This window comes from Ornithodoros turicata, chromosome 2 (genome assembly GCF_037126465.1).
Source record: "Ornithodoros turicata isolate Travis chromosome 2, ASM3712646v1, whole genome shotgun sequence".
Classification (NCBI taxonomy): domain Eukaryota; kingdom Metazoa; phylum Arthropoda; class Arachnida; order Ixodida; family Argasidae; genus Ornithodoros; species Ornithodoros turicata.
In genome coordinates this window covers 11,231,687-11,258,811 of record NC_088202.1, presented here as the reverse complement: position 1 = coordinate 11,258,811, position 27,125 = coordinate 11,231,687, and the positions used below count along the sequence as shown (strand labels likewise).

Below are 27,125 nucleotides of genomic sequence, written 5' to 3'. Positions count from 1 at the left end.
TAACTTTGCTGAAACTGCAATGTCATGCACTTGGTGTGATTTTTAAGATGGCGCGAAAGGTCTATCTGGAAAGAGGCAATCTTCGTCGTTTTCCCCCTTCATGCTTAAAGGGACTCTGACCAGAAGTTCGACAAATCTTTCGTTTGCATCTATTACGAAGGTATAATATGCCTCCAAGCCACACGCGAAATATTTTGGCTGTGCGCGGCGGCAAAGTTTGCCAAACGGCGAGCTGAAAACCGGCTTCGCTTTTCCTCCTCAACTCGCGCAATCGGGGCCGAAATCTAGCCTCTTTGTAGTGGACATCCTCCAATTTCCGTGTGCGTGACGAAAGCACGAGGTTCACGTTTCATTGGGCGCCCGGACCGGAAGTTCTGTTGTTAGTGAGCTTGTGAGAGCGCCGGCATCCGTCCGGAAAGCGATCTTCAATATGGACGTCGAAGGAAGAAATGCGGAGACTTCGAGCCCGGAACTTCTTTCTGACCTTTCTGCGATCGAGAAGAAAATTCTGCGTGCTGAACAGCTCGGTAGGCTTTCGAAACGTCGCCGATGCCGCGAATGCGAGACGAAGTTAGAGCTCTACGAACATCGGTCACAGATGGAGCAAACAGCATGAGTCGCCTGTCTTCAGGTAAGCGATGAGCTTTTTAACGCACACTGTGATCGAACACGTAAACGTTCTCTGAAATTTCGTGTTCTGATATTTAATGCGCACTTGCTGTTCATGGTGCCGGTGTGGCTGGTGTGTCATAATGCCGAAGGAGATCGAATGCTTGTGCTGCCAGGAGCTCGAAAACACTGCCGAATGACTGCAGTATGAGTGCATTACAACCCACGAAGATTTCCAACTTCTATGCTTCAATATGACTGTCCTGAAGGTCGCATATTGAACTCCGTGGGCAGCGCGAACCTATGAGCGACTATATTCACAAGTAAGTCACATGTGTCCTTGTCGAATGATGTTAAAATTTGGGCGCCCAAAACTGGTTTGGTCCTGCATTAAAGTCGTTAAAAACTCCAGTACAGGGCGCAGCACGTAAAACGACTGTACAGGACACAACTCTGAACTGAAGAAAACCAATAGAGGCAAATTTGTAATTGTCAGTGTGCTGTGTCCTGAGTCACGTTTTTATGTATTGCCCTGTGTATAAGGTTTTAGCGTAGGTTTTTAGCGATACTGAGTCTTCTTGATTGTCGATTCAGTGAAAAGTAAAACAATGTTGGTTTCTAAAAGAACACAGCATGTGTAGTAATGTACAGGGTGTGGGCAGGTAAACTGCAGTTGCTCTCAGGTACATGTAGAAATGACACTGCACACACACTGTACTGTAACCGGTTACCTATTTGCCTAAACTATATTTTATGTACATCTGTGTAGACGATGCAGATACACTGCGTATCGCCAGTTTGCAAGGTGAGTATGGCACAAGCTTGGGAAAAACAAGAGCATGGTCATCCCAGCCTGTGCAGTGAAGAGGGTCTGGCAAGCCTTTCCCACAGAAAATGCCACAGGCATCAAGTACCCAAGATCCTAACTGGAGGTACCTCTTCACACAGCTCGTCTATCGCATTTAAAATAATTCAGCATCTGTATTTGGGATGATTTATAGCTCTCAGGATGATGCATGGTTCATGAGTTCAATATGTTGTGTTGAAACACAACACTAGTTCCTTTTAATGAGTCTTGCGGAACGATAGATGAGCACTCCTTTCGTGACATTGTGTACCATTGCTACAGTGAACAATTTCTTGAGCAAGACCGATGACGGAACGAAAAACAGAGTCTGTCTTCCAAATATGTACGTTCCTTGTAACTCGTATTTGTTAAGTGAACCATGTTGATGTCCCCCCTCCTGTAATGCCTGTGAGGGCCTTTGAGATATATTCATAAATAAATAAATATCAAAACCGGAAAAAGATGTAACACCTATCCTCTCTTTGTGTGAATGATACATAAATATTCTCACAAGATCCATGACTTGAAAACCCGAGACGAGGTAGGGACGATAACAGACAAACACGGTCTCGGAGATCCCACGGTCCCAGAGACCGTGTTTGTGTTTGTCTGTTATCGTCCCTACCTCGTCTCAGGTTTTCAAGTCATGGATCGTCACCACCAGCTCACTTGCTACCTAACTTTCCTTTCGTTATCATTCTCAGAAGATTTGTACATAGTCACACTTTGCCTCATTTTGCCTAAAGCCTAGTTCCACCTCTTACATCATCTCCACATCTTCAATCCCCAAAGCAGTACAAGGCTAAAGTAATCAGCTACTACATAAAAAGAAGGAGAGGGAGGAAAACAAAAGCTGGCACATCTAAAGTTCGAAGAAACCCTGGTGCTTTCACGGGGCTACTCACGGCTCAGTCCTGGATCAGATCCGGATGGAAAACAGCTTTTCTGAGTCTCAGTGATAGATTTCCTTGATTGCACTGACTGTGAGGCACAACTCATTAGCTTGGTGGCAAGTGGGCTTGCGTCTGATTGTACAATTTGGAATAAAGGGAGCAAGGAACATCTCTCTACGGTCTTAAGAAGGATATCAACATTACCTGTCAAGGTACAGCATTTCATGTTGCTTTCAGTAAGTACAACACTCCTCATAGCAGTTACCATTCGTGTTGGGAAAGCATGCTGAAGTTAGCTCAGGCAGTGCATCCAGAACTGTGAATCAGGTTCATAGAGAGCACCTGGTGAGAGGGACAGCAACAGTGTCCAGTAAAGACTCTCCAGGAATTTTGTGCAGGTTTGGGGGTCACACCTTTTAATAGTGTTGATGGAAAGCAGGGTGTGTGAAACACTGACCTCTGGTAGATGAATTCTTGTTATTTATAACCAGGTACCCATGTTCTAGTAATTTAGAAAAAGCCTTGGCTCTCTTGGAGGAAATTGCTAATGAATCTTGAGTGTCTGTTGTGGAAACAGGTTGTAACTGCCTTTCTATCCACCCTTCTTAGTTGCCCTAGCAAAAGCAAATATGTAATGCTGTACACCATATCTGATGCTAGCACACTAATTGCGTTGAGTGTTCTCAGGCTTCTGAAATGGAGCTACCTCGTACATACGCTGTGCCATGTCGGCAAGAACATAAATCAGACTGCCTTTACTTTTTAAATTGGCCCTTCAGTGCTTCATGTGACTGCAAGAATGGCACCCCCAAAATGATAGGCAATGAGAATGATTTCTGCAATGTATTGAGCTTTGTAAAACAACAACTTTATTTGAAAATATATTCCAAAAGCCGGGTGACGACCTCATAATTGTAGCTTCCTTTACTGCAAACACCGCTCAACACAACGATTAAAAACAGAGCGTAAACGTTTTGTCGCCTATCCGGGTGGCATCATCAGTACAACAAAGGCCAAAGACGAGCACATCAGCCTATCTAAGAGGGCATCATACACATCCGATAGGGGGCCACGGTTTGTATTACAGGCTGAAGCATCACGCCTGATAAAGCAGGATTCTAAGAACTTTCTAGGGCCCCATCGCTAGTCATGTGCAAAGGTTACTGCACCATCAAAATATATGTCCCTTAGGACAGCAATGGTAGATTAATTCGGTCTTGGTTAGTTAAGCTAAGCACTAGTAGCCCTGGCAACGTCCCTTGTGCGCTCTTTTAGTCTTGTCCCGCGTCTTTTGTCTATCTCGCCAATGTAGGTTGCATCACATTCTATGCACTCAACTTGATATGCACAGTCAAAATGCCTGATGGGCACAGTGTCCTCCAAATAGCGTATGAAATATGTTGGATGAAAGGAATGCGCACCACCGATTTGACTCCTTTGATGTTGTTTTTGATTGTTCTCTGTTGTAGGGATGATGCCAACTGGGTAGGCAATGAAACGTTTACTCTATTCTTAATTGTTGTGTTAAGCCAGTGTTCTCAGTAAAGGATTTTACATTATGAACTTTGTTTGAATGATGATTAGTGGCGAGCTTCATACCCTGGGCCACTACTCTAACAATTGCTTGTGGTAGTGTGGCGAAATGGAATAACGAGCCTCGTAAACAATGTACTTGGAAATATATTTATCTATCTCTCATAGGTTGAAGAACCCAGTGTGGGGTTACATAACGGAGGGGCATGTAATCATACAAGACCGATCACCAAAAGGCCTTGCTTTTGACTAGATTAAAATGTGAAGCGATTGTAACATAACAAATGCTGCATGGTGGCGATATGATAGGTTCTCCTCACGAGTTGTCGCAACTGTTACGGTTAGTTGAGAAACTGCATATCCAGTTAGCAGGATCAAATTTTAATTAGGCTACTTTGGCCAACACGCGAGCATACAGCACAGTGTCAAAAGTCCTTACAAAATAAAAAAATACTACATCTACGTGGACCCAGAATCAAGACAGTTCAAAATGCTGTGAACGAATTCCACTACGTTAGTTTTGCCTGAATACCCTTTTCTAAAGCCATGCTGGAATTTAAAAAAAGAAATCGACAGACTCAACTTGGTTGACAACGTGGTAGTACATGATGTGCTCCATTAGTTTACAGGGAACCCTAAAAAGTGGAGCTGGTTAATAGATAGAAGGAGCATAGTTGTCACCTCTTCTGAAGACAGGAATCAGCTTGAGACCTATGTCCTCGACTCACACACATACTAAGCACCTTTCACACAGATTAACGTATCTTCGTTCCAGCTCTTTCACTTTCAGATGTTCATCTCTGTTGAGTGGTCTGTCATTCTTGTAATACAGATTGGAATGCAGGTGCATAAGGGATGCTCTGAAAGAAAAGTGTTTGGTTTTAGTCCTCTTAATGTTTCCGAAAACGAAAACAAACTTAACGGTGACTATTCTTCTGAAATGAGCAATTCCAGGATGACAGCAAAAAATATATCTCGCCATATCATTATATTCACCTGGCACTTCAATTGAATAATGGCAGTTGAAGATGATGATGATTCAATTTAATGGCACATAAGCAACTCGGGCTATAGTGCGCCAAAACCATGGTAAAACTGTGACTTGTTAAATATCAGACGATTATACTAAAATAATATACTTTGTTGGTTGGTAAATTGAGATACAGACAAAAACATGATATGATAAAAATAAGCAATTGAAGAAAAGGCAATTGTTGGCTTTGTGTGACTGATGTCGAGTTTGCCACACTACGTGTTGAATAATAATGTACGCTGATATGCTGTAGCATATAAAGTACAATCATACACACGCTCAATATGTGGTGGATATGTGAAACCAATATACACATACTTACATTTCAAACTTTCTTGAAAAAGGCAGTCCAAGTCTGTCGGATTTGCCAGACTCTATACAAAGCCAGTAAGCACAGTGTGGAAAGACTGTTTCATCTTTCGAAAGCGGAGGTGCAGCTACCACGACGCTTCCCCATCTCAATGCTTCAGAGCGGCATAGCCTAGTAAGAAGCCATCAGAAGGATCTCATAAAGATAACTTGGTTGAAAAAGTGGAGGGTTCTGTGGGATACGTAAGAAAGCATACGCGTTACACAACAGCTACGAGAATGATCGACTGCACTTGCATGGTTTTCAGTACGTAGACTTGGAACTGAAAAATAAATCTGCTAACCTTGTTGAAACTACTTTTCCGTCAGGACCACACGAGAGCACACTTGGTTTATTTAGTTGAAGGTATCATCAGGTCCCCATGCTCCTTTGAGATGCAGCAGACAGAATTTCGCTGAGGCGAGTGACTGCCGTTGCGGTTGGTCGCTTCGCAGCAGATGAAGAACAGTACACCGCAACGATAGGTGAAACGTTCAGAATATGGCGACCAACTCCAACACCAACCCAATGACCCGAACAAAGAGGACGAACCGGGAGTCACACAAGTTCGCAGTTCGCAAGCTCGGCATACGGCATCCATTACAGCTGACCGGATACGGAAGCATATATGGAACGCGTGTACAGATTGAAAAGAAAATCGTAGAAACTGTTGCATGTGATAAATGCAGGGTATATTTTTCTTTTTGAGGCTCTGTAATAAAAACATATTAACATAGAAATTCCATTTCATGAAGGAAATTGACAGGTATTGCGTAACTACGTGACGCGTTTGAGCCAATTGTGGGTGTTGCGAGTGGCCCCCGTGTTGACGTCATCTTGATGGTGGGCCGGGGTGGATATTCTATATAAACATATGTTTTCTCGGTTTGACGCTAGGCGTGCTGCACTCGGATGAAGTCGAATGTTTAAAATTCGAGTTTAGAGAAACCGCGGGGTTTTAATGCATGAATTTTCGCATGGAGAGTCCTTGTTGGGTGCTTTATCGACTGCAAGTACGAAATAGCTCCCACAGTTTCTGGTCAGAGTCCCTTTAATGGACGTGTTTGATGCAGCTTCTTTTTGTTTCAGGTTCCGATTGGGTTAAGCTCTGCTCAGCAAGATACGCAAGCGGCCTGATCTTGAGCACCCTCAGTCTATATTCGATTTTCGAAGTCTGATCTACTTTTGTGCCTGTACCCAACCGACCGCGCACTTTTGTTGTTGAAGTCGCTTGTTCACGAACCGCTGTGGTCTGCTTTCTCGACTCCAGATACTCTGCATTAGTTACTGGACACATCCTTCTCTGGAACCCGGTACAACCTTCAAACAATGACTTGATTGTAACTGTGGATATGCAGGGTGTTTCTTTTCGGTAAAGATCCTTGGGACATCGACCATGAACTGAGCGGCTCATTTGTATACGCTCACTAATTGAATAAACATCCTAACTTTAAACTTTAGCTTCGCATAGCTGATTCAAAGAGCGCATTGGTGCACTGCTCCGCGCAAGAAATATGTAAACCGAAACCAATTAAGTACTCGAAAAAATCACTATGTGTCAAATCGTTTTTTTTTTTCTTGGAATATTTTTCGCTGAAGGTCCCGATGCGTAAAACAGAGGTTCCCTAAGCGTGCGAAATAAAATTTTAAAGTTAGGATGCTTACTTAATTAGTGAGCGTATGCAAATGAGCCTCTCACTACTGAGTTCATGGCCGATGTCACATGGATCCTTACTAAAAAGAAATTTCTTCGATTCTTCGTTGATTTTCGTGAAACACCCTGTATAGAGTACAAATGACTCTAGACCACTAGCTACCGCGGTCTTTTAATCGATAGGGGGCGGACGCTGCACAACACTAGTGTGTTTTACTAGATTAGAAGGTGTTCACCAAGACCTACTAAATAGAGAGAAGACCTAACCACTACGCGCGCCTCCCCGGCCGCCCTGGCAGTACGTAATTCCGACGCTGCCACGAGGAGTGGCGCTGCTAAACCACTGTCCTCCGTGCACGCGTGTAGCCTGCCCATCACTCGCCGTGGGCGTGTTTACTTCCGACTTTGCCATGCTGCTGTCGTTATCAGCGCTTGTTAAGGAGTTGTAATTGTTAGTTTCGCGTGTGTTAGGCTGTTACGTGTCATTTGGTGAACTGTTCACATGGTCTACTGTTGCGTGCCCATCTGCAAGTCTGACGGGAACAAGGTTCGAGATGAAAAAGTTTCGTTTCACGAGTGCCCGTCGTCCGGGCTTCGTGACGCGTGGATTAAGGCTATTTCAATGTCTGGTGAGTAGCATGCTTCTGCTTTTCTAAAATACAGCCCCTTCTCCCAAGTGATTGCGAGCGCCTTTCTAGCGATAAGGAATCTTATTACACATAGGCCGCAACAACGAGCTGTGGCGACCAAACGACCGATCCCAGGTGTGCTCGCGGCACTTTATGCCCGAGGACTACAAGGAAGGGCTGAAGATAAGAAAGCTCAAGCCAACAGCCGTGCCTTCATTTTTTCCACAGTACCCAAGCTACAAGCAGCCCTGCACAAAGAAACCACGAAAAGCCCCAAAACAAAGGGCAGAGAATACTGGGGGACCAGCAGAACGGCAAAAGTAATGTTCGCACGCTTCTGCACCGTATTTGTTTAACGCTTAATAAACTTTTATGCAGGCGCTCCTCAGGTGCCCCCAAGAGACAGCCTCTCCAAGAAGCAGATGAAAACAGGGACCCCACTTTCAATCGGCTGCCTCTGACAGAGGTGGAGTGTGACCCAGCAGAAGGGAACTGTACTGGCGAAATCAGCAATCCAGCACTAGCGGCTACAACGAGACCACGTCGACAGATATCGTCACAAACCAACCTCACAACAAAGAAGCTCAACCAAATGCTGACAAAGATTGACACCTTGGCACGAAGGTGCCGGAAGCTGAAGACAAGGCTCCGTGAAGTTCGTTTAAAACTAGCATCACTCGCCAAGAGAGACGAAGAATCTAACAGGACCTTGAAGGAGAACAACGTGGCATTGCTCCTGGTAAGAATGTCATTGCATGAGCAAGGCTGTGGAAAACAGAATGAAGTGCGCTGGTTGCTTGGTTCGGCTCAAGAGTGAAGCAAGCGACGGACCGACCGTTGCAATTATCAACAACCTCGATCGTGGTGGACTATCATACCCCAGTTTAGAGTCTGTTGGCTCCTTACTTAAGCTTGCAGAAGCAGCAAGTACTGTGAGAAGCACGCTGTTGCAAATGCAAAAATCGCTGAACTGGTTTGTTAACAGACTCGCTCCTGTTGTAACTGAAAATCCACTGTTCGCATGCAGCAGCGATAGCAGTGTAGCACATAGAACAGAGTTGGCAAAGCTTGTCCTAAAAAAGTTCGGAAGGCCATATCTGACTAACATAACAGTCGATATAGCAGCAGAGAATACAAAGAAAAAAGTGCAGAACAAACCTCTCTCTCGAAAAGTGCTGAAGTTGTAAATTGATGTGGGTTGTTGAGCACGTAGTCTCTTGTGAATAGAATTTTCATACTCTGAGCTTGTTTGGTCTGTTATTGATTTACCATGTTTCGTCTTATTATGCGGAACTAGCTCTATACGGGTACGAACTGGGAAGTCACATGCGTGTCATCGGACCGCTAATTAGTTATCGCACGGAATCCACCGCCGTATTTATTTACCACAAAAATAACTACGTTAACCATCGCAGCATATTTACGTCTAAATATAGGCAAAACATCAGATTTCGTTGCTGCGAATGCTTGTTTAACGAGCTGAATTACGCTGATGTATCGGGCACTGAGCGCAATTTCATGGACAGTCCGTAAACAACTGCTTAAACACATAATATGGTACTAGCCGCAGAGAAAACGACTTACAATCGTAAGAGAGTAACATACCGTGTCGTACCGTACAGTATAATGCGAATATTTGAAGCAAAAGAGTCTTAAACCAGCGTTATCTCGGGACCATCCTGTAGTCCACCGCCCAAAAGAACAGAGGGCTTTGCGTGCCCCCTCGCGGGAGCATCGCGAACAAAAGTTTCAGTGCGTTTTTTGGGGCGGGAGCGCGGAGTGGTTAGGTCTTCTCTCTATTTAGTAGGTCTTGGTGTTCACGATAACGGTTCCGGAAGTGTATCATCTTGTCCCTTTGAAGTGACTTTGAAACTTCCTTTATCGTATTGTTTTGTTATAATCTCCTATCTGATGCACTACAACTCGTTAATATCAGAGAGGTTTAGAGAACAGTAAGCGGTGCGCTGACTCCGACTCGCTGTACATTTCCGAATGAGATACGCAGCGCTTTTGGTCGTGTTCAATAGCATCTTCGATATACTGCACCTGTGCGCGCCGGACATCTTCGATTAACGGGGTCCACACCTACGGTACGTTATCGACTTGCTTCGACGCGAACCGAGGAAACAGGCAGGGCGACGGATTGCAATCACAAGCAGCATTGCGACAGGAGGTAGCAGCAGATGCCGAAGCACAGGGGTGACATAAATCCGCCATTTTTGTACCTACCCTCGAGCAGGTGCTTTTCGCGAAGCTGCCATATTGTTCTGGTCACACGTCATAGGCAACGCCATTTTGGGGTCATATGACTTTGTTTACATGTCGTTCTAGCGCTTGCCGAGATATTCCCGTCGCCATAAAGCCAAGAGATGAATGTATTTTGACAGCGTAAACTATACGGTGCTTCTTCCGCGACATCGTAGCTTATTTCTCCTTGGTTTAAGTAGAATGGATCGGCTCAGTGTATCATAATGCGCTGTCGCCATCGCGTCTTTCGAAGTGGTCAACAGTACGGGGGTCTCGTGTGGAAGACTGCGCGTTTAATGCGAGATTATATTGGATCAAAATATTTACCGAGGTCGAGGGACGCCCGAAAGGTGCACAGAGACAGTGATCACTTTATTCACACACAGAGACATAATTAATTGAGTGCTGCTCGCTTGATAAATGAGTTTCTTTGGACAGACGACGAAGGTTATGCTATAATTGATGTGAATAAGTGAGGAGGGCCAACTTCGCAGTGATCAATATCGCAAAGCGGACATTCACCATTCATTATCTATTTTAGCTACTTGTGTCATTGTTAGCCGACCTTTCCTTCCATCTACAACAAAGTGTACCACGTTGGTATTTGCTTTCATATAAACGTTATAACCAAAAGGCAGAACTTTCCAAATTCGTCGCGAGACGCCAATTGCCCCTCGCTGCGAGCACCGCCATGGTGAAGGTTCATGTTCAATATTACCATTGCTCTGGGTTTTACCGGTGCGGAGCACTCCGCACCCACTTGGTTCCGAGGCGACCTCGGTGCAGTTTTGTCACATGTTCTATTAGTGAAGTGGACTCCTCCCCATGGAATGCAGCACGATTGCGATTTCGCCGACATGGCGACACCTATGAACGGTGGTAGCTGTTTTGCTCAACTGTTGATAAAGTCTTTGTCCGTTTATTCCGTCCAGCAAGTACTTGACAAATAAGGAATAAATCACAGTAAACCTTTCAGCGCTTTCCTGTAATACCCGATGATCCCGAAACGGCCATCGAGTTCCGCCTGGTCGCCATATTGATTTCACGCGAGACGGATACGGAGAGGGGCCGCCTTTCACTCTAAACACTGAACGTCACCGTATAGCACGCTCTGTGCCAACCGTTGCCACGAATGATAGAGTTATCGCTCCAAATTGGAAGAGAGAGAGGCGGGGGCATATGCCTTTTTGTGTCAATTTGGATATATGATCATCGACATAAAAAGGCGTACGCCTGCCTTTCTCCTCGAATCAGAAGTGATAATCCTATCATTAATGGCAATGGTAAGCGCAAAGCCTGTGATGCGGTGAAGTTAAGTTTTTAAAGTGTTCACGCTCGGGGAGTCACTGACACGTAAAACGTATCAGTCTCCCACTCAGCGGGCGCCGCTCTGATTGGCTGAGAGAGACACCGAATCGGAGTGCAACAACAGCAAGTCGATCTCGTCACGGCCGCCACCACCACAGGAGGGCTATTACGATTCTTTACTGTGTTTAACTCTGTTGCGCTTTCCTTTCCAGCATAATGCGGTATTGTACGAAGAAGACGACACTCCAGGGAATACGACTGAATCCTGGAAACGTCATTTATATTCCTTTTCAAGCAATACACATGGATCCTGAATTCCACGATGAACCAGACACATTCAAGCCTGAAAGGTATACATTAAAAATACGCATCCAGTCCAGTAAACGGCAACAAGCTATTTCGACCAGTAGGTGATGTACACTGCTAGCGCAGAGCTCCGCCCCATAGCGCGCTCCTAGCCAACCACCATTACGAATGATGTCGTTCCGTCACCTCATTTGTCGAGAATGAGAGGAGGCGCCTATTTGGGATACATTATGCATATCCAAGATAGGCACCTCCTCTTGTTTTGAACAAATCAGAGGACAGAGTCATATCATTCATAATGGTGGTTAGCAATGAGCGTGCTATCTGGTCAATCTGTCTTTGAACAGTGTTGTACATAGTGCCCAGAGAAAAAATGTACAGTTGTGATCGTGTTGATTTGCAGGGTGTATCCCCTATAGTGATAAAGAATTCTAGCTGGCGACGTACTCGACGGAGGATTCTGGGACTCTCGGTAATTACCTTCTCGAATCTTTCGGCGTCATTTAGGAGGTCCACAGACCGACCGCTGTGGCGTCGCTCATGATCTCAGTTGTCTCGCGACGTAAACACCCAATTATTAATCATTTAGGAGGGCTTTGGACAATTTTCAATTCAGAGAAATTTTATTTTTTCAGTCAACTCTGACAATTGCCAAGCCACCCTCACTTTTTTTTTTTTTTTTACCGAAACATGATATCCTTCACGGATAAACGCAGACCCAACAAGCGCAACACAGAGTATAGCGACAGACACAGTAAAAAATTAGTGAAAGTGGTAGTTTAGCTCTGCCTGCTTAATTGACGGGAAAAAAAAAGAGAGAAAGAACCAGGAAATGTGCAGCTAGAGGAGGGATCGTCCCCGCCTTCATTTGTTTTGATTTCTTTGTGATAAGACGGTCGTCAGCAGCATCGATGTCAAAGGTGGGGAACGGAACGTAAAACATCAGGCGCGAACACTTCCTCATCTCGAAGAAGAAGTTCGAACCAGACGGACGTGTTCCTTTTCTGCTCTCTTCTCTGATTTGATTCTCTCTGATTTGTTATTACTGAATCTGCTGGTCTACTGCTCATTCCAATCCCGTTGGATGGACGTGGGCAGAGGGAGACGCCGCGCATCAAGCGCCAGCGGCGACTCCCGGAGGTCTGCTCAGCCGCTTAACGCTCGGAGCCGGTCACCGGTTGCCAGGTGCCAGAGCAGCGCTCTTGGGAGCGATAACGGGCCGCGGTCATCGACAACGGAGCTTATGCTCGGCCTCGACGGCGCTCCCGACCTGCGGGGCCCAGACAGCGCCTTACGCACGGAAGGCATGCTCGTCGGCGACCTACAAGGTCACCAACAGGGTGAGCCGCCATTTCAAGTCGTCACCCACAAAAAGAATCGCCCAGGGGGCATCCCGGTAGTCTTTAGGTGCAAGAGCGACTCGGATTCCTTCTGGAATGTGAACCCTGATCTTATCGCCCATGACATCCTAACAGCAACTCAGGAGAAAGTGCTCCATCACCGAATCAATAAGCAGGGCACTCTCATCCTTCATGTCTCCTCCGAGCATTCGGCGCGCAGACTGCTCAGCCTGAAGTCGCTCGCGAATGTACCTGTCGAACCCCGTATTCCAGCTTCATACACTCGTACCACGGGCAGAATATCGGGTGTTCCCCGCCATTACAGCGAGGACCAGCTATTGGAGTTCTTCAAACCCCGTGGAGTCACCGCCGTTAAAAGAGAAATGGCCTTCTCCCGTGAAAGCGACGGATCTGCCACCGCAATCACGAAGTCCAGCGTCCTCTTGACTTTCCAGCCGGGTCTTATGCTCCCTGCAGAGATTCCCCTTGGGTTCACGTATTACCGCGTTTCGGAGTACATTGACCCTCCTGTTCAGTGCTTCAACTGTCAAAAGCACGGTCACTATGCAAAGGCCTGTCGTGGGCCACAAAGATGTAAAGTGTGCTCGGGCCCACATGACTATAAAGAGTGCACTGCTCGGCGCGAGCCGAAGTGTGCCAATTGTGCCGGACCACATACTGCGACCTTTCGGGCGTGTAAAGTTGCCAAGGCTGCTGCTGCTGCCCATCGTCGACGGGTTCTGAATGGGAAGGCCAGCTCTGCGCCGCCAGACAAGCGACCGTCCCCTGGTTCTGCGGACCACTTCCCGAGCCTTCCTGAGCCTTCCCGAGTCTTCTCAAGCGTTCTGAGGAGTGAACAACCCTTCCGAGAAACAAACCAAGCACCCCGGTCTCACAAGGCCTACGCTTCAGTTGTCAAGTCAACAGCGCCTCCACCTCCTACAGTACCTGGCCCTCGCACGTCCGATGCCGATCGACCCCAAGTATCTGGGGCTTCTGTAGCAGGCTCCTCCCAGCTGCCCAAGGGACAGGACACCCACTTTGACGCTATCCTCCCCATGCTCTTCGCCGCGCTGCGCGCCATCGTTCACCAGTTTCCTGCGTCTGCTGGTCTGTCAGCAGTCCAAGTGCTGCTTGCTCTAGAGCCACTGCTCAACAGTTGCATTCGTGCCCCTGCCACCCATAATGGATAATTGGATGCACCACTCGACGTCAGTGCGCTACGAAACCACTGCCATCTTCCAGTGGAATTCCGGAGGGCTACGGTCGAAGATATCGGACTTCCGCCAGTTTGCATGGCGTCATAAATTCCCTGTCATGTGTATCGCAGAATGTGGACTCTCGCCTGACTTTCGACTGTCTAACTATGTTACTCACCTTTCGGAGCCCCATGGTGCACGAAGCCGCGCTGCCATTTTCGTTCGTTCTGACACTCCGGCCATTCAGCGCGACGTGCAGGCGCAAGGTTTCGGCGAGTACGTCTGCTGTTCAGTCCGCCTGGGCTCCCTGGATGTCACATTAATATCTCTGTACCTCCCGCCGGCAGTCAACTACAATGTCGATGATCTGGCTGCGCTCCTCGCCAGCCTTCCCCCGCCTTACGTGCTATGCGGCGATTTCAACGCGCATAATGCCATCTGGGGTAGTACCCACACCGATGCAAGAGGAGAGGGGCTCGCAAGCTTCTTTGCAGACCACAGTCTCTGTGTCCTCAACGACGGCTCACCCACGTTTCTCTACGGTGCGTTCCTCTCGTCGTGCCTGGACCTCACTGTCACCTCAGCGTGCGTAGCGCGGCGGCTGGTCTGGTGCGTGGATGCTGACACACTCGGTAGCGACCATCTCCCCGTTTTGATCGGCGTCAGGGGCATTCGTCAACTCGCCACGTCCCATCCTGTCAGGCGAACGGACTGGCAGAAGTACAAGGCGGCCATCGACTCGGTCCCTCTGAACGGCACGCTGGAAGACGAGCGCATTTTCCGGGACACCGTGACCAACGCTGTACAGGCGGCTACGACGGCTTTCCGCATACCTGCGCAGTTCTCTGCGGTGGACAGCGAATACGCTAGACTCCGTGCCCTACGTCGCCGTGCTGAGAGACGAGCCCGTCGAACCCAACTCCCTGCACACCAGCAAGACGCGCGTCGAATCCAGAAGGCCGTCCAGCGCCATTTACGCAAGCTTGCGCGGGACCGCTGGCGAAGTTTTGCGTCCTCTCTCTCCCCCCGCACCCCCATGACCCGGATCTGGAACGTAATGAAGGGACTATCTTCTCCTGTCACGCTCCGGCACCCATTCCGTGCCCTGTCCCTAGCCACCGCACGCACGGAGCTGGATATTGCTACGGAATATTGCGCTCGCCTCGCAGCCGATCCCCCAGCCGACCAACTATCGGCCCGCGGCATTCCAGTTGCTTTGGCGTCGTCCGCGGAGCCGGCTCTGGATCTTCCGTTCTCGTTTCTGGAGATGGACTCTGCGCTGCGGGACTCCCCTCAGCACACATCCCCCGGGCCGGACCGAGTTACCTATAAAGCGCTTCGGAACCTTCCGGATTCAGGTCGTGCTTGCCTCCTGCGGATGCTCAACGCCAGCTGGCAAAGGGGCCACGTCCCTCAAGTCTGGAAGACCGCTATGGTTGTCCCCCTTCTCAAGCCTGGCCAATCACCCCGCAACATTGACTCCTTCCGTCCGATTGCCCTTACTAGCTGCGTGGGCAAGACGTTGGAACGCATGGTGTTCCGCCGCCTGAGTTGGTACCTCGAGACCGTGCGATTCTTCCCCGAAGTAATGCAAGGCTTTCGGCAGGGTCGGTCGGCGATAGATAATGTTATCGACCTAGTGACTGAGACGCAGCAGGCAAGAGCTGAAGATCGCATGACCGGTGCCGTCTTCCTGGACGTAAAGAAAGCGTACGATAGCGTTTTTCATAGCGCCATCATCGCGACACTGCAAGAAAGTGGTATCGGAGGCGCTCCCCTTCTTTGGATCCAGGACTTCCTGAGCGACCGCTTTTTGTTTGTTCGGACCACTGAGGGGGACACTGACCCCCACCCTGTTAGCCGAGGCGTTCCTCAAGGAAGTGTGCTCAGCCCCCTGCTCTTCAATGTCATCATGGCCTCTCTTCCTGCCCTGCTGCCCCACCACACGCGCCTCACGCTATATGCCGACGACATCTGCTTATGGACATCTGCCGCTCGCCGCGACACCATTCAGCATCGACTGCAGGGAGGCTTAGATATTATCGTCGCGTTTCTCGCCGACCGCGGTCTCTCCGTTTCACCCAGCAAGACTGTGGCCATGGTGTTCACTCGTCGATCATTCACGAGGTTCCCGCTCGTCATTGAAAGTTCACCACTGCCATTTGTCCCGTACTGCAAGTACCTGGGCGTGGTACTCGACCGCGACCTTTCCTGGTCTCGCCACATTTAGGATCTTACAACCAAGATCAACAGTTACGTGGCGGTTCTTCGTTGCCTCGCTGGTTTGCGATGGGGCCCTTCCTTCTCTGACCTCCGCCGTGTCCACCAATCCCTCGTGCTGGGTTCTCTCCGGTATAGCCTTCCCATCCTGCACGGTATCAGCCGAAGCAGAAATCGAGATCTCCTCTTTAGCCAAGCCAGGAGCCTCCGCGTCTGCTTGGGAGTCCCTTCGACCACCGAGACATACTCTGTCCTAGCCGAGGCACGTGAACCGTCGATCGATGTCCTGCGGGACGGGGCAACCCTCAGTGTTCTCGCACGGTACCTTACTCGGCACCCTCTCCACTACCTTCGCCACGTCGACGAAGACTGCCCAGCCTCTGACTTCGGTCGTGCTCTCGGTCGCCTCAAAGGGTCCGTCCCTGCACAGTTCTCCCTGCCCTTGCACGCCCCTGCGATGTGGACGCTTGCAAGACCCGAGACCTGTTCCACTATTCCCGGCCTCCAGAGGAAGAACGATGTGCCTGTGACAGTAGCCCGCCAGCTCGCGCTCGAGCATCTCAGTTCGGCCTATCCTCTGAGCCGCGCCATCTATACTGATGGATCGGTAGCGAATGAGTCATCTGCAGCGGCCTACTACGTCTCGCAGGAAAACCGTGACCTCGCCCTCCGACTTCCTTACACAGTGTCCTCCACGGATGCGGAGCTGCTCGGACTGCTGGCCGCTCTGCGGTATATAGCTGAATCTGTGCCTGATGCGTGGGTCGTCCTCACAGACAGCAAGGCGTCTTTGGCGCTCCTGACCACATACCACCCGAGTGTCGTGAGCGATCTGCGTACCATGGTACTTCAGGAGTACGCCCAACTCTCCTCGGTCGGCCACCGTATCTGCCTTCAGTGGATACCCGGGCATACAGGGCTACACGGAAACACATGTGTTGACGCGGCTGCGAGACGCGCCGCGCTTGATGCGGCCACGCCGGTGCCCCTACTACCGCTCCCGTTGTCTGCGTGCCGCCTGCTTATACGGCGTCTCTGCGGCGACGGCACCCGCCAGTTTCTTGTAGACGCTATCCGACCTAATGCGTTCCTGCAGTCCATCGACCCCTCACTGGAGTTTGTCATCGGCTGCCGCTGTACCCGCGAGGAGGAGACCCTTCTACATCGTCTCCGGCTGAACGTTGCCCTCACCCGTTCACTCCTGTTCAAAATGGGCCGCGTCTCATCTCCCACTTGCCCCTGCTGCGGTGTAGAAGACGATATTTCTCATCAGCTCCTCCACTGTCAGCGTCACCACCATCATCGGGCCGTGCTCTGGCAACATCTCTCAGAGCTTGGGTGCACGGACGAACGGACAGCCGTTTCTCTCGCAACACTCCTTGGCCCTGTGCAGCGAGCTAATCAGTGGAGAGTCACAAAAGCGGTGCTCCGCTTTCTGCGTAACACGGGTCTCCTGGGCTCCCTGTGAGCCCTGTGTTTCTCTCTCGGCCCAGTGGGCAGTCACCACAGCGCTCCTCCTTCGAACCTTGTCAACGCCTTGTGATTGCGTGACTGTGTGTGTGACTTTTCAGTTTTAGTTTTGTATTTTAGTTCAGTTTTTCTTTTCCTTTTCTTCTCTTCTTCTTCTTTCTTCTTTTCCTTTTCTTCTCTTCTTTCTCTTTCTTCTTTTCCTTTTCTTTTCATTTCTTCTCCTTTTCTTCTCGTTTCTTTTCTTATTTTTCTTTTCTTCCCCTTTTCTCCTTCTTTCTTCCCCTTTTCTTTTCTTGTTTTTCTTTCCTTCCCTTTCCCTTTTTGTTTGGAATAGCAAGCCGACCCTCGTCTGGCTGACCTTTCCTTTCTTTTTCTTAATAAACATATTCCCCCCCCCTCATCTCGCCACACCTTCCGCGTGCATTTTTTTTTTTTGCCACTAACAACCAGGTGGGGCTAAAGTAGCAATTTAACTTATTTTTTCGAATATTTTTGTTGCTATGCTCTGTTTTTCCCGAGTCCGCGGTTGTTCGTGAAAAGCTTCACATTTCTGTAAAAAAAAAAGCAAATGAGATTCCCTTTGCAATTTTCGAAGTTCGCTTGAAAAGTAAATTTCCCTCAATTAACAATTGTTCAAAGCCTTCCTTAATGGCGCCACAAGTTTCAAGAAGGTGATTGCCGAAAGTCCCACAACCCTCGAATTACTACTCTAATGATTTTTTTAGCTTTGTATCAGTACGACGACAGGAAAAATGGAAAGGGCAGCTGAGTCACAAATACCTTCAAAACAGTTAAATCAGTCGAACGTAAAAGTGCTCAGCATGGACAAGGACAGACAGACGTTGCAACGGGACGAGCGCTCGTCCCGATGCACCGTCTGTCTGTCCTTGCTCCTCGTCCTTGTCCTTGCTCTGCTGCTTTATGTTCGAAACGGAAAACAAACTAACCGAAAGATTTGCTATTCTGAGGTAAATTAGGGAGACAAAAAACATTATATAAATCAATCCCATGGACGCAGCATATGCGAGCAGAGATGTTTTCCTGCTTGTTACTCGTAGCAAACCGCATTTTAACATTCGTGTGCACCTCGATGCGGTTTGCTTTGAGTAACAAGCAGCTAAAGACATCTGTTTGTGTAAAGAAGCCATGATTATTACTTCAGCCTTCCCCTCGTGTCTTAATTTTTCCGCTGAAGGAAGCCCTGACAAGATCAGTTCTACGCTCTTAGAAATGACCTTCACCGCATAGCACGCCCTTTTCTAACAGCCGCGGACCTACTCAACAACCTTTAGACGTTCTCCTCACGGTGTCTCATCGAATCATATCAACTTGTATGCACTGGGTAGGGGCCCGCACCCCAAGCGGCGAAAACACCCACAGGGAAAACACGACATTGTCATCCATAAATTAATTGTGTTGTTCGCGTTACGACTGCATAGTTTATTTTATAATGTGGTGCTTGACTTCTGCGTAGATTCCTTCCCGAAAAGAAAGACTCCATTCTTCCATTCACATTCATGCCCTTCGGAGCTGGTCCACGCAATTGCATAGGCTCCCGTCAAGCAATGATTCAGCTGAAGATTTTTATGGTGTGCATCTATCAGAAGGTCAAGTTTGAGCGATGCAGCGAAACCATAGTAAGCTATTTTGTTTCTTGGGCACACCTGTCCTGCTTCATCCTCTACAACTGTTCAAAAAAAGAATATATGTGGTTGGAATAATTCGGGTGGCATAATAATAATTAGGAGTACATTTACACGTAGGGTGAGTCCGTGTATTTGTTTGACGTAGGTGAATAGTTTACACCACCTGGGGTTGTTTTGACATGCGTCGGAAATCTCCGACACCGTACGGGAATGTTCGTTAGGCTGAAATGTTCAGGCGTTCATGATGAGCACAGAGTAAAGCGTAAAGAGCAAACGACCTATGTCTATAATAGGAATACACGAAAAAATCGTATCATTGCAAAAGGTTATGATTAGACAGGGGACGAATCCAGATTTTTGGGAATCCGAATCAGAATCCAACGATTGTTCTGCGAATCCACGAATCTTCCGAATCTCGAACCTTTCGAATATTTTCTTTAAGATAGTTTAAAAAGGGGAAAAAAATAACTGCGTCTGGAGAGTGCTTCGAAGCAGAATATGATACATTTGTTTAATGAATAAATAAATAATAGTTCAGTTTCGGGAGAAAACATACCCATATAGTATATTTGACATATTACTAATGGGCTACAAATAATACATACATTCTTGAGTCTGAATTATTTCCATCAACCAATAAAGCAACAATCGAAAGCAGAACCATATTACTTTTAAACTTGTAATGTAACACTTCCTGCCTGAACTCCTTCAGCCCAGAGCAATGCAAACAAAGAAACAAGAAAGCACACCCGTTGGCCAATAAGGCTTTCGGCGGACTCCGGAGGCGCCAATTTGAAAAAGAAACGAAGAAACGTGATCGGTTGATTCGAAAGATTAGATTCGCCGTTTTGGGCACCGCCTAGGATTTGAGGATCCGCGGATTCGGTTGGCACATCCCTAGTTATGATCTATCAGCCTCATAAAGATCTCGGCGCTGTTGGACGATTCTACACTTTCCTCCGCCAACTTGACTTTGCTTAATAGTGAGATAGGTCGCTCGTCGAGAGCCGCTGATAGTGTAGTGACATATGTTCTCTATTGGTCGAAATACTATTTCTTTATTCAGCCGCATTTCCTCATTCAACCCAAGTAACTCCGAGTTACTCTCCAGTGAAGATTCGAAAGGAGCGTATGTGAGGTCATAACCCTCCAAGAGAAATGTAGCCGGAGTAACCCTATTTGCATGGCGAGTCTGCCTCAAGGTAGGCTCGTCGAGGACTATACGACGTCACGGACACTTAAGTCGTAACATGAAAACAAATCTTGCCAACGTATTATGCAGTTGAAAAGCTGGTTCTTATTAGATGCAAGAGATATGCTTTGGCGTGTTCGAGGTCGCATAATAAGTGTGTGGCGAAGATCGGCAGATCCCAACCCTCTGACCGACAACGCCTGCAAGAGATAATTTCAAGCGAGGCTTTGGGGGACCGCAAGCCTTCTGACCTTCTCCGGCACATGCAGGCAGTCCTCGGAAATGCCTCATTTGACGAGAAGCTCCTCCGCGAGCTATTATTGTCGAAGTTACCTCCAACCGTTCAGCTTGCCCTCTCTGTCGCAGACGCTAAGCAGCCCTTGCGTCCTGTGCGGACAAAGCCATGGAGCTGTACGCGGATTCCAGCTTTTCAACCAACCTGGCATCCGTATCAAGCAACGTATCCTATACACTCGCGCTTCGTCACTCGCGCTCCAGGAAATTGACTTCCCCGGGATTCCAGCCCCCGTCTACTGCGACACTTCCACAGGCACTGAACGTCCGTTTGTGCAAGGATGTCTGAGACGTGCCATTTTCTCGGCCTTTCATCAACTGTCACATCCAAGAATCAAAGCGACGCAACGCCTAATCGCGGCGCGCTATGTCTGGCCGTCGATGAACACTGATATCCGTAACTGGACCAAATCTTGCGTTCCTTGCCAACGAGCCAAGGTGCACAGATACACCGTTTCGCCTCTATCGGCTTTTCCAGTACCCAACTGCCGTTTCGACCACGTCCATCTCGATATCGTCAGCCCGCTACCACCCTCAGGCAACAACCGGTACCTGTTAACCTGCATTGACCGGTATACTCGCTGGCCCGAAGTCGTTCCTATGCAAGATTGCACCGCCGAGGCCGTCGCGCTCCTTCCTGTTCACTTGGATAGCGCGTTTCGGCGTTCCTTCCCAGATAACAACAGACAGGGGCAGGTAGTTCGAGTCCCGGCTCTTTACAACGCTCTCGGAGCTCCCCGGTACAACTCGCTGTCGCACAGCAGAATACCATCCCAGCGCCAACGGGATGGTCGAGCGGTTGCATAGGCACCTGAAGTCTGCAATTATGGCCTACGAAGATCCCTCCCATTGGCATGATTTTCTTCCATTAATCTTGCTGGGGCTTCGCACCTCGTGGAAGGAGGACCTCGGCTGCACGTCCGCCGAGCTGGTCTATGGCACCAGTCTTCGACTTCCTGCCGAGTTCTTCGACGCTTCCGCTTCCGATACCCCGACCCGTTCGATTTCCGTTGACTTTATTGACAAGCTTCGCCGGCACTTCTCTTTTATCAAACCGACATCAACCAGAGCCAATCGGACTCGTCCAGCTTTCGTCTCCCCAGATCCTTCGTCCGCCACCCAAGTCTTCGAACGGACGGACTCCCTAAGGGGTCCCTACAACCACCATACACTGGACCATACCACGTTTTAGAGCGCCTTCCCAAATATTTCGTTCTCGACTGCAACGGACGCCGGGAAACTATTTCTATCGACAGGCTCAAGCCTGCCTTCATCGAGCCGCCCACCCTACCGTTGTCCTTCCCCTTAACGTCTGACAGCTGCGCACTCACCACTTCCTTCCACCAACCCAAGCACGTGTCTTGGAGCGACACTGTCGCTTCTGAGGAGAGGGCTACTGTGGCGAAGAAGACGAAGGCCGCTACCCGGCCGGTGCGTGAATTAAAGACGATCGAGTCAGTTCTCAAAGTTGTTCCAGCCTGAATGTTCACACGCCTCACTCATTCCACGAGTGACTTGTTGTCTGCACTTTGTGTTGCAAACACCTCTAAGCAGCGTCATGCGACAGAAATACATCAAATGAAGGTACAAAAACTAAATAAAAAGTAAAAACGTACAAAGTACAAAAGTTGACGTCGGTCGAGGTCTCTAGGTCGAAATATCCTGTATGAAGTACGGGTGTAGGCGTGGCGAACATGGCTTTATGTCCCTCTGCGCATCAAGAAACACTCATACCTGCAGCATTGGGTGTAATTGTTTGTAGAGCGAAGTCGGTCATAATCTTTCCACTGCTTGTTCCTGTGCGCAGTCTAACGAAAAGCTTCGTTCAGTAGTTACTCGCTACGGAAATCTGTCACAGCAGTGGTTTATCCAGACGCCCAACAACCCCCTCCCTAATCTTTCCTGACACCCCCTTAACTTTTTTTTACCTCGGCATTCCGTACTTTAGCTTTAAAGACATGTCGGTAATGATATGGTTAGCAGTTACCACGTAACTGTAACAATGACTGCCACACCCAATTTTTTGAACCCCCCCCCCCCTTTCGTGGTTGGGATTCTGGACAAGCTACTGTGTAACCACCGCTAATTCAATGCAAACATAATTGAATTTTTCCAAACGTTTCAATTGACGCAGGACCGCCTGGAACACAAACCTGGTTCTATGCTGCGTGAGCTCCGTAAACCGCTCAAGCTCGGTGTGGTTCGACGATGATGACGTCTACCTGCAGCCATACCCAACATGGGACATTCGCTCTCCCGCAAGCTTTGTTTGACATTTTGGTCATCTTGCATTTGTGCGGCAATGTATCACAATGAGTGCCGTGACGAAGGCCATTGTTTTGTACGTTATCTTGTAAGAGAAAGCACTTGCAATTACAACAATTCTAGTGTTATTTCATTCGGTTGGCGTTTCCAACTGTTGCGGTTTGTCACGTAGCATAGTCGTTTTAACGAGGGACACAACAGTTCTATTAAGAGCATGGAAGTATCTGCACATAACAGATCGTCCAGTAACTCTTGGGGTACCCGATCCCGCTACAGGGCGTGCAATGGAGGCCCTGTGTGCAAAGGCGTTATCATCTATACAGGGGAATTCAGGACGGAGTGGTACCGGGAAATGTTGTGCATGTTGTTGTAGGACGCAGTTAAAAAAAGGTGTACTTTAACTCCTTTCCATGCCACATATATCACTCCCTTTTTGGACAGTACAGTTTCTCTCAAAAGGGAGTCTGCTCACTCCCTTCGGACCCTTTACATCCCTACTGGAGAGTAATATTGCTCTGTAAAGGAGTAAAGGGTCTGAAAGAAGTGAACAGACTGCTTTTCGACAGTAATTGTACTGTCCAAAAAGGGAGTGATATATGTGGCATGGAAAGGAGTTAAAGTACATTTTAAAGTACATTTTAAGTCTAATTTATCACTCACAGAAGTCTCGTATTGGAACTGTTTGAGACTGACTTACGGTGCATCTCACAAAGTGGGCACAGGTGTTCGCGTCACGCTTCTCACCGCAAAAGCTGAGTGCCCAACTGAACACAATAAATTTATCTTGGAAACGTTAGCCGGAGGTGAACAAGATAGCTTCAGGGAACATCTTGCTGTCTGGCACAGTCCTTTTCAGTGCGACCAGTGCAGCCAAAGTGTGAATTCATAGCCTGTTATGTTTGCACAAATTCGAATGATACCTTGTAGCACGGTCTTGCAATACTCTCTCTGGTCTGGAAACTCAGCGAAAAGTTTCTGTAGGGCGCCCCGCTTCCGCGTGGCGGCGCCACAGTTAGTCTGAGGGCGACCTTCGGATGTTGTTTGGGTTGCTGCTACGGGCGAAGCCGCGCCTTGCCGCGCTTCTCTGGCTGTATTTAAGAACACACGACTTACTGAGTGTGTTCCAGGTGAGGTGCCGATGAACAACTTAACAAATGTACATGATAAACCCTCCTTTGCGTTAATCACGATTGATTTTACAGCGATTTCGTCGTATGCCCGCTGGCACTCTGCGAGGTAAGTCGAAGCACACTCGCGTTCCAGAGAGCACTGCTTGGGGATCATATCGCACCCTCTACTCAGCCCATAGCTCGGCGCGATCATGATCGCGGCAGTTTTACCAGTGCTTCGTGATCCGCACTCATGATCGCGGTCATATAGCTTGGAGAAGGCATTGCAATCATGGTCGCGCCGACCACGAACCGAGCTAGCAGCCTGTCATATTGCGGTGATCGAACTCTGACAACGACGGACAGGGAGCGGTAAGCAAAACTTCCCTCATTGACGGACAATGTTCGTTGCTAACGCAGCGCTTATATTTTAGATTTCTGACCCGTACATGAGCTGCGTAATTATGGTGGAGCCTCGGATATTGTGATGTGCTCGACGGGAGGACTGCTTAACTTGTGTGCCGCAAATCGCATGGGTGAACTTGTTGAAAACAGACACTTCTGCCAGAAGACAGGTGAGTTACAAATTAAGTGGAGAGGGGTACCTTGTACAGTATTTTAAGTGGAGTTTGTGGTGTGTACTTGGTGTTTTACTTAAGCACATTTTTTAAAATGTACTTTACTCATCACTGACAGAGGTGTATGCCCTTTGTGGAAACCATAGGGGTTGGCCCTGAAAAGGGTCTTTTTGGTCTTTGGCTTGCGCTTGTATCAGAGCAACGATGTCTTCAGCCATTCAGTTTGATCCTTCATGAGGTTTCTTTGCTTTGTTTCATCCCTCCGCCAGCAGGTACAGTCCTTCGTACTGCCTCGTTGAATTTCTTGTTCTTCTCTCGTGTGAAGAAATGCAGACGGCATCGCAGGAAGAGGTGCAACACCTCTGCTGTTTTCGCAACATAGTGTTCGCTTCACCCAACTGCAGCACTTGGTAAGTCGTCATCCATAAGAACAGCCTCGATGATGTCTGCATACATGGAAAATTTGACGTGTCCTTGCGTGGATTCCTCCACATGCAATTCCGCCAACTTGAGCAACTTCATAAGCCCTGGTGATGGCCTCTTAAGGTCGCCATGGGTCTTTAAGGCAATCAGGTCCCGCGCAGTTTCTTGCTCTTGGCTTTCCAACGATGCAAGGCATGGTACGCAATCTCCTCCACGAAATTTGTGCACAAGGTATCCGCCGAGGTACTTCAAGATGGCATCCTTGGTTCCACTTTCAGCCTCCTGGTCCGCATCCCTTGCACATTCTGGATCGAGCAGGACATTATCTAGCTGTTCCACCAGGGCACTGACCTAGAAGCGTAAAAATAGATAAAAGGACCTGGAAGTTTACCTTGGCCCATAACGTACATATTCAACTACGAGCGTCATATCAGCATGGAATGTTGTACTTGGCATGCGATGTTGTACAATTAGTTCCTGTAGTTCCAGTGCTGTAGTTTCCCTTACGTGGTTACTTGAAGGCAACTTCTGATCAAACAGGCTCTGGAGCGTCAGTAGGAGTTGTGGTCCCTGGGCCTGGACGTTCATGCGTTGTGGAGGTTTCACAATATTGTTCACGGACAGCATACGGTAGATATACAAGAACTGTACAGCTGTCGTGCGCCCACCATCTCCAGTGACGTGTCTCATGATGCCAAAAAATTTCAGGGTTATATATATATATATATATTTTAGGGTTAGCTGTGCTTTGCCGGCTTTCAACATAAGGTTCTGGTCATGGCCAGTAGCACAGAACACTGTTTTTACCTCAAGGGGGTCTTGACCGAGCTTTCCAGTGAGCACATACTTGTACCCACAGGCCCTTAGCGATTCGACTAAGTCAACAGTGCTCTTCAGAGTTATCCTTAAGGCTGCACAGGTTTGCCTGCTGAGAAAGCAAGCTTGCTGCTGTTCGTTCAGCGTTTTCCTATAATTGCACCAGTCCTCCAGCCACGTGATGCTCTCTTTGATGACCTGGATAAGAGGTATTCAGTTTGCTGTAAGCAAATGCATTGAAACTGCAACACTGAGTGTCCACTGCGTTCTCAATACCTACATTGAGCTGTCCCGGCCCAGCCTTAGCAACATCTTCCGCTCGCTGTATGTTCAAGCAGTCATACAGGGTATTGAGCATCCGCGTGAAAGACACTGTCCCTTCACAGTCATGCAGCTTGGTGCACTCTTGTCGAGTGCTGTAGAACTCCATGGATGTAGCAACCGATTCACTGAAAAGCTTAAAAAGAAAACGAATTTGTATTCTTCCTTGAAGTGAAACCCATTTCAGCATAATGATGCCCTATGCTGACATCATACAAATATTAAACGTTTAGCAGCAAGTATGAATGGCTGAGACTCTAAGAAAAGAAAAAGCTCACCTGGACAGCAAGCTTTACGTTCATCTTTTGGAACGCATTTCGGAACACGTGCGCCTTCGTAAGTTTTGCCACTGAGCGGAGACCAGCTTGCTGCTCTTCGTACGCGAGTAGGGCGTGGTAATGACGGTATACACTTCTTTTCCACCAGGAAGCTAGAATTGCAGATAAAGTAGCAGTTGGAATTGGTGTTATGTAGCTATATGTAGCCCATGAACTTACAATGAATTTCCCTACTTTCAGCAAGTTATTCCGAATGCACTTAAAGATGTGCGGAACATCGATGATGCAGAAAATTCGCCTGTCTGGAATACTGGGATGCTCAAATGATGTACTGGGGTCACCTTCTCCTGATATCCCTGAAGAAAAAGACAGTTTCAGTGCAACATCATCTTCAGCAAGGCGTTCAGGATGAGTCTTTGGTGCAGTAATGTCCAAGGTATTAAACAATGAATGCAAAACAATAGCCTTAATATACAGGAGTTACTTAATAAAAACCCCATAGCAAGTTCCTTCCCTGCTTCTATTCACAACAACTTTTAAAATGAGAGTAAAGTTGGGTGTTATGT

The 27,125-nt window shown here is 48.1% G+C and overlaps 2 protein-coding genes and 1 long non-coding RNA gene across 4 annotated transcripts in view; 2 read left to right on the top strand and 1 right to left on the bottom strand.

Moving 5' to 3' along the window:
- The window catches only part of LOC135385197 (cytochrome P450 3A6-like), a 104,971-nt gene extending 81,826 nt beyond the window's left edge, over window positions 1–23,145 (top strand). For both annotated transcript variants that reach the window (XM_064614390.1, XM_064614389.1), the window contains exons 13-15: window positions 11,315–11,452; window positions 19,112–19,274; window positions 22,904–23,145. In XM_064614390.1, the coding sequence (XP_064470460.1) occupies window positions 11,315–11,452; window positions 19,112–19,274; window positions 22,904–22,981 (379 nt within the window). In that variant the 3' untranslated portion in view covers window positions 22,982–23,145. The remainder of the gene's footprint in view (window positions 1–11,314; window positions 11,453–19,111; window positions 19,275–22,903) is intronic.
- Window positions 23,146–24,092: 947 nt separating this feature from the next.
- Window positions 24,093–24,703, top strand: LOC135383106 (uncharacterized). The gene is made up of 3 exons (XR_010419665.1): window positions 24,093–24,161; window positions 24,237–24,515; window positions 24,578–24,703. It is a non-coding gene; the product is annotated as an uncharacterized LOC135383106 (long non-coding RNA).
- A 180-nt stretch (window positions 24,704–24,883) lies between these two features.
- Window positions 24,884–26,705, bottom strand: LOC135383104 (uncharacterized). Its single transcript, XM_064612724.1, has 4 exons — window positions 26,560–26,705; window positions 26,241–26,417; window positions 25,553–26,158; window positions 24,884–25,495 (listed from the first exon to the last, which is right to left on the bottom strand). Exons 1-4 carry the CDS (start codon window positions 26,581–26,583, stop codon window positions 25,112–25,114), a joined length of 1,191 nt encoding a protein of 396 aa, XP_064468794.1. The 5' UTR covers window positions 26,584–26,705; the 3' UTR covers window positions 24,884–25,111.
- Window positions 26,706–27,125: the final 420 nt, after the last annotated feature.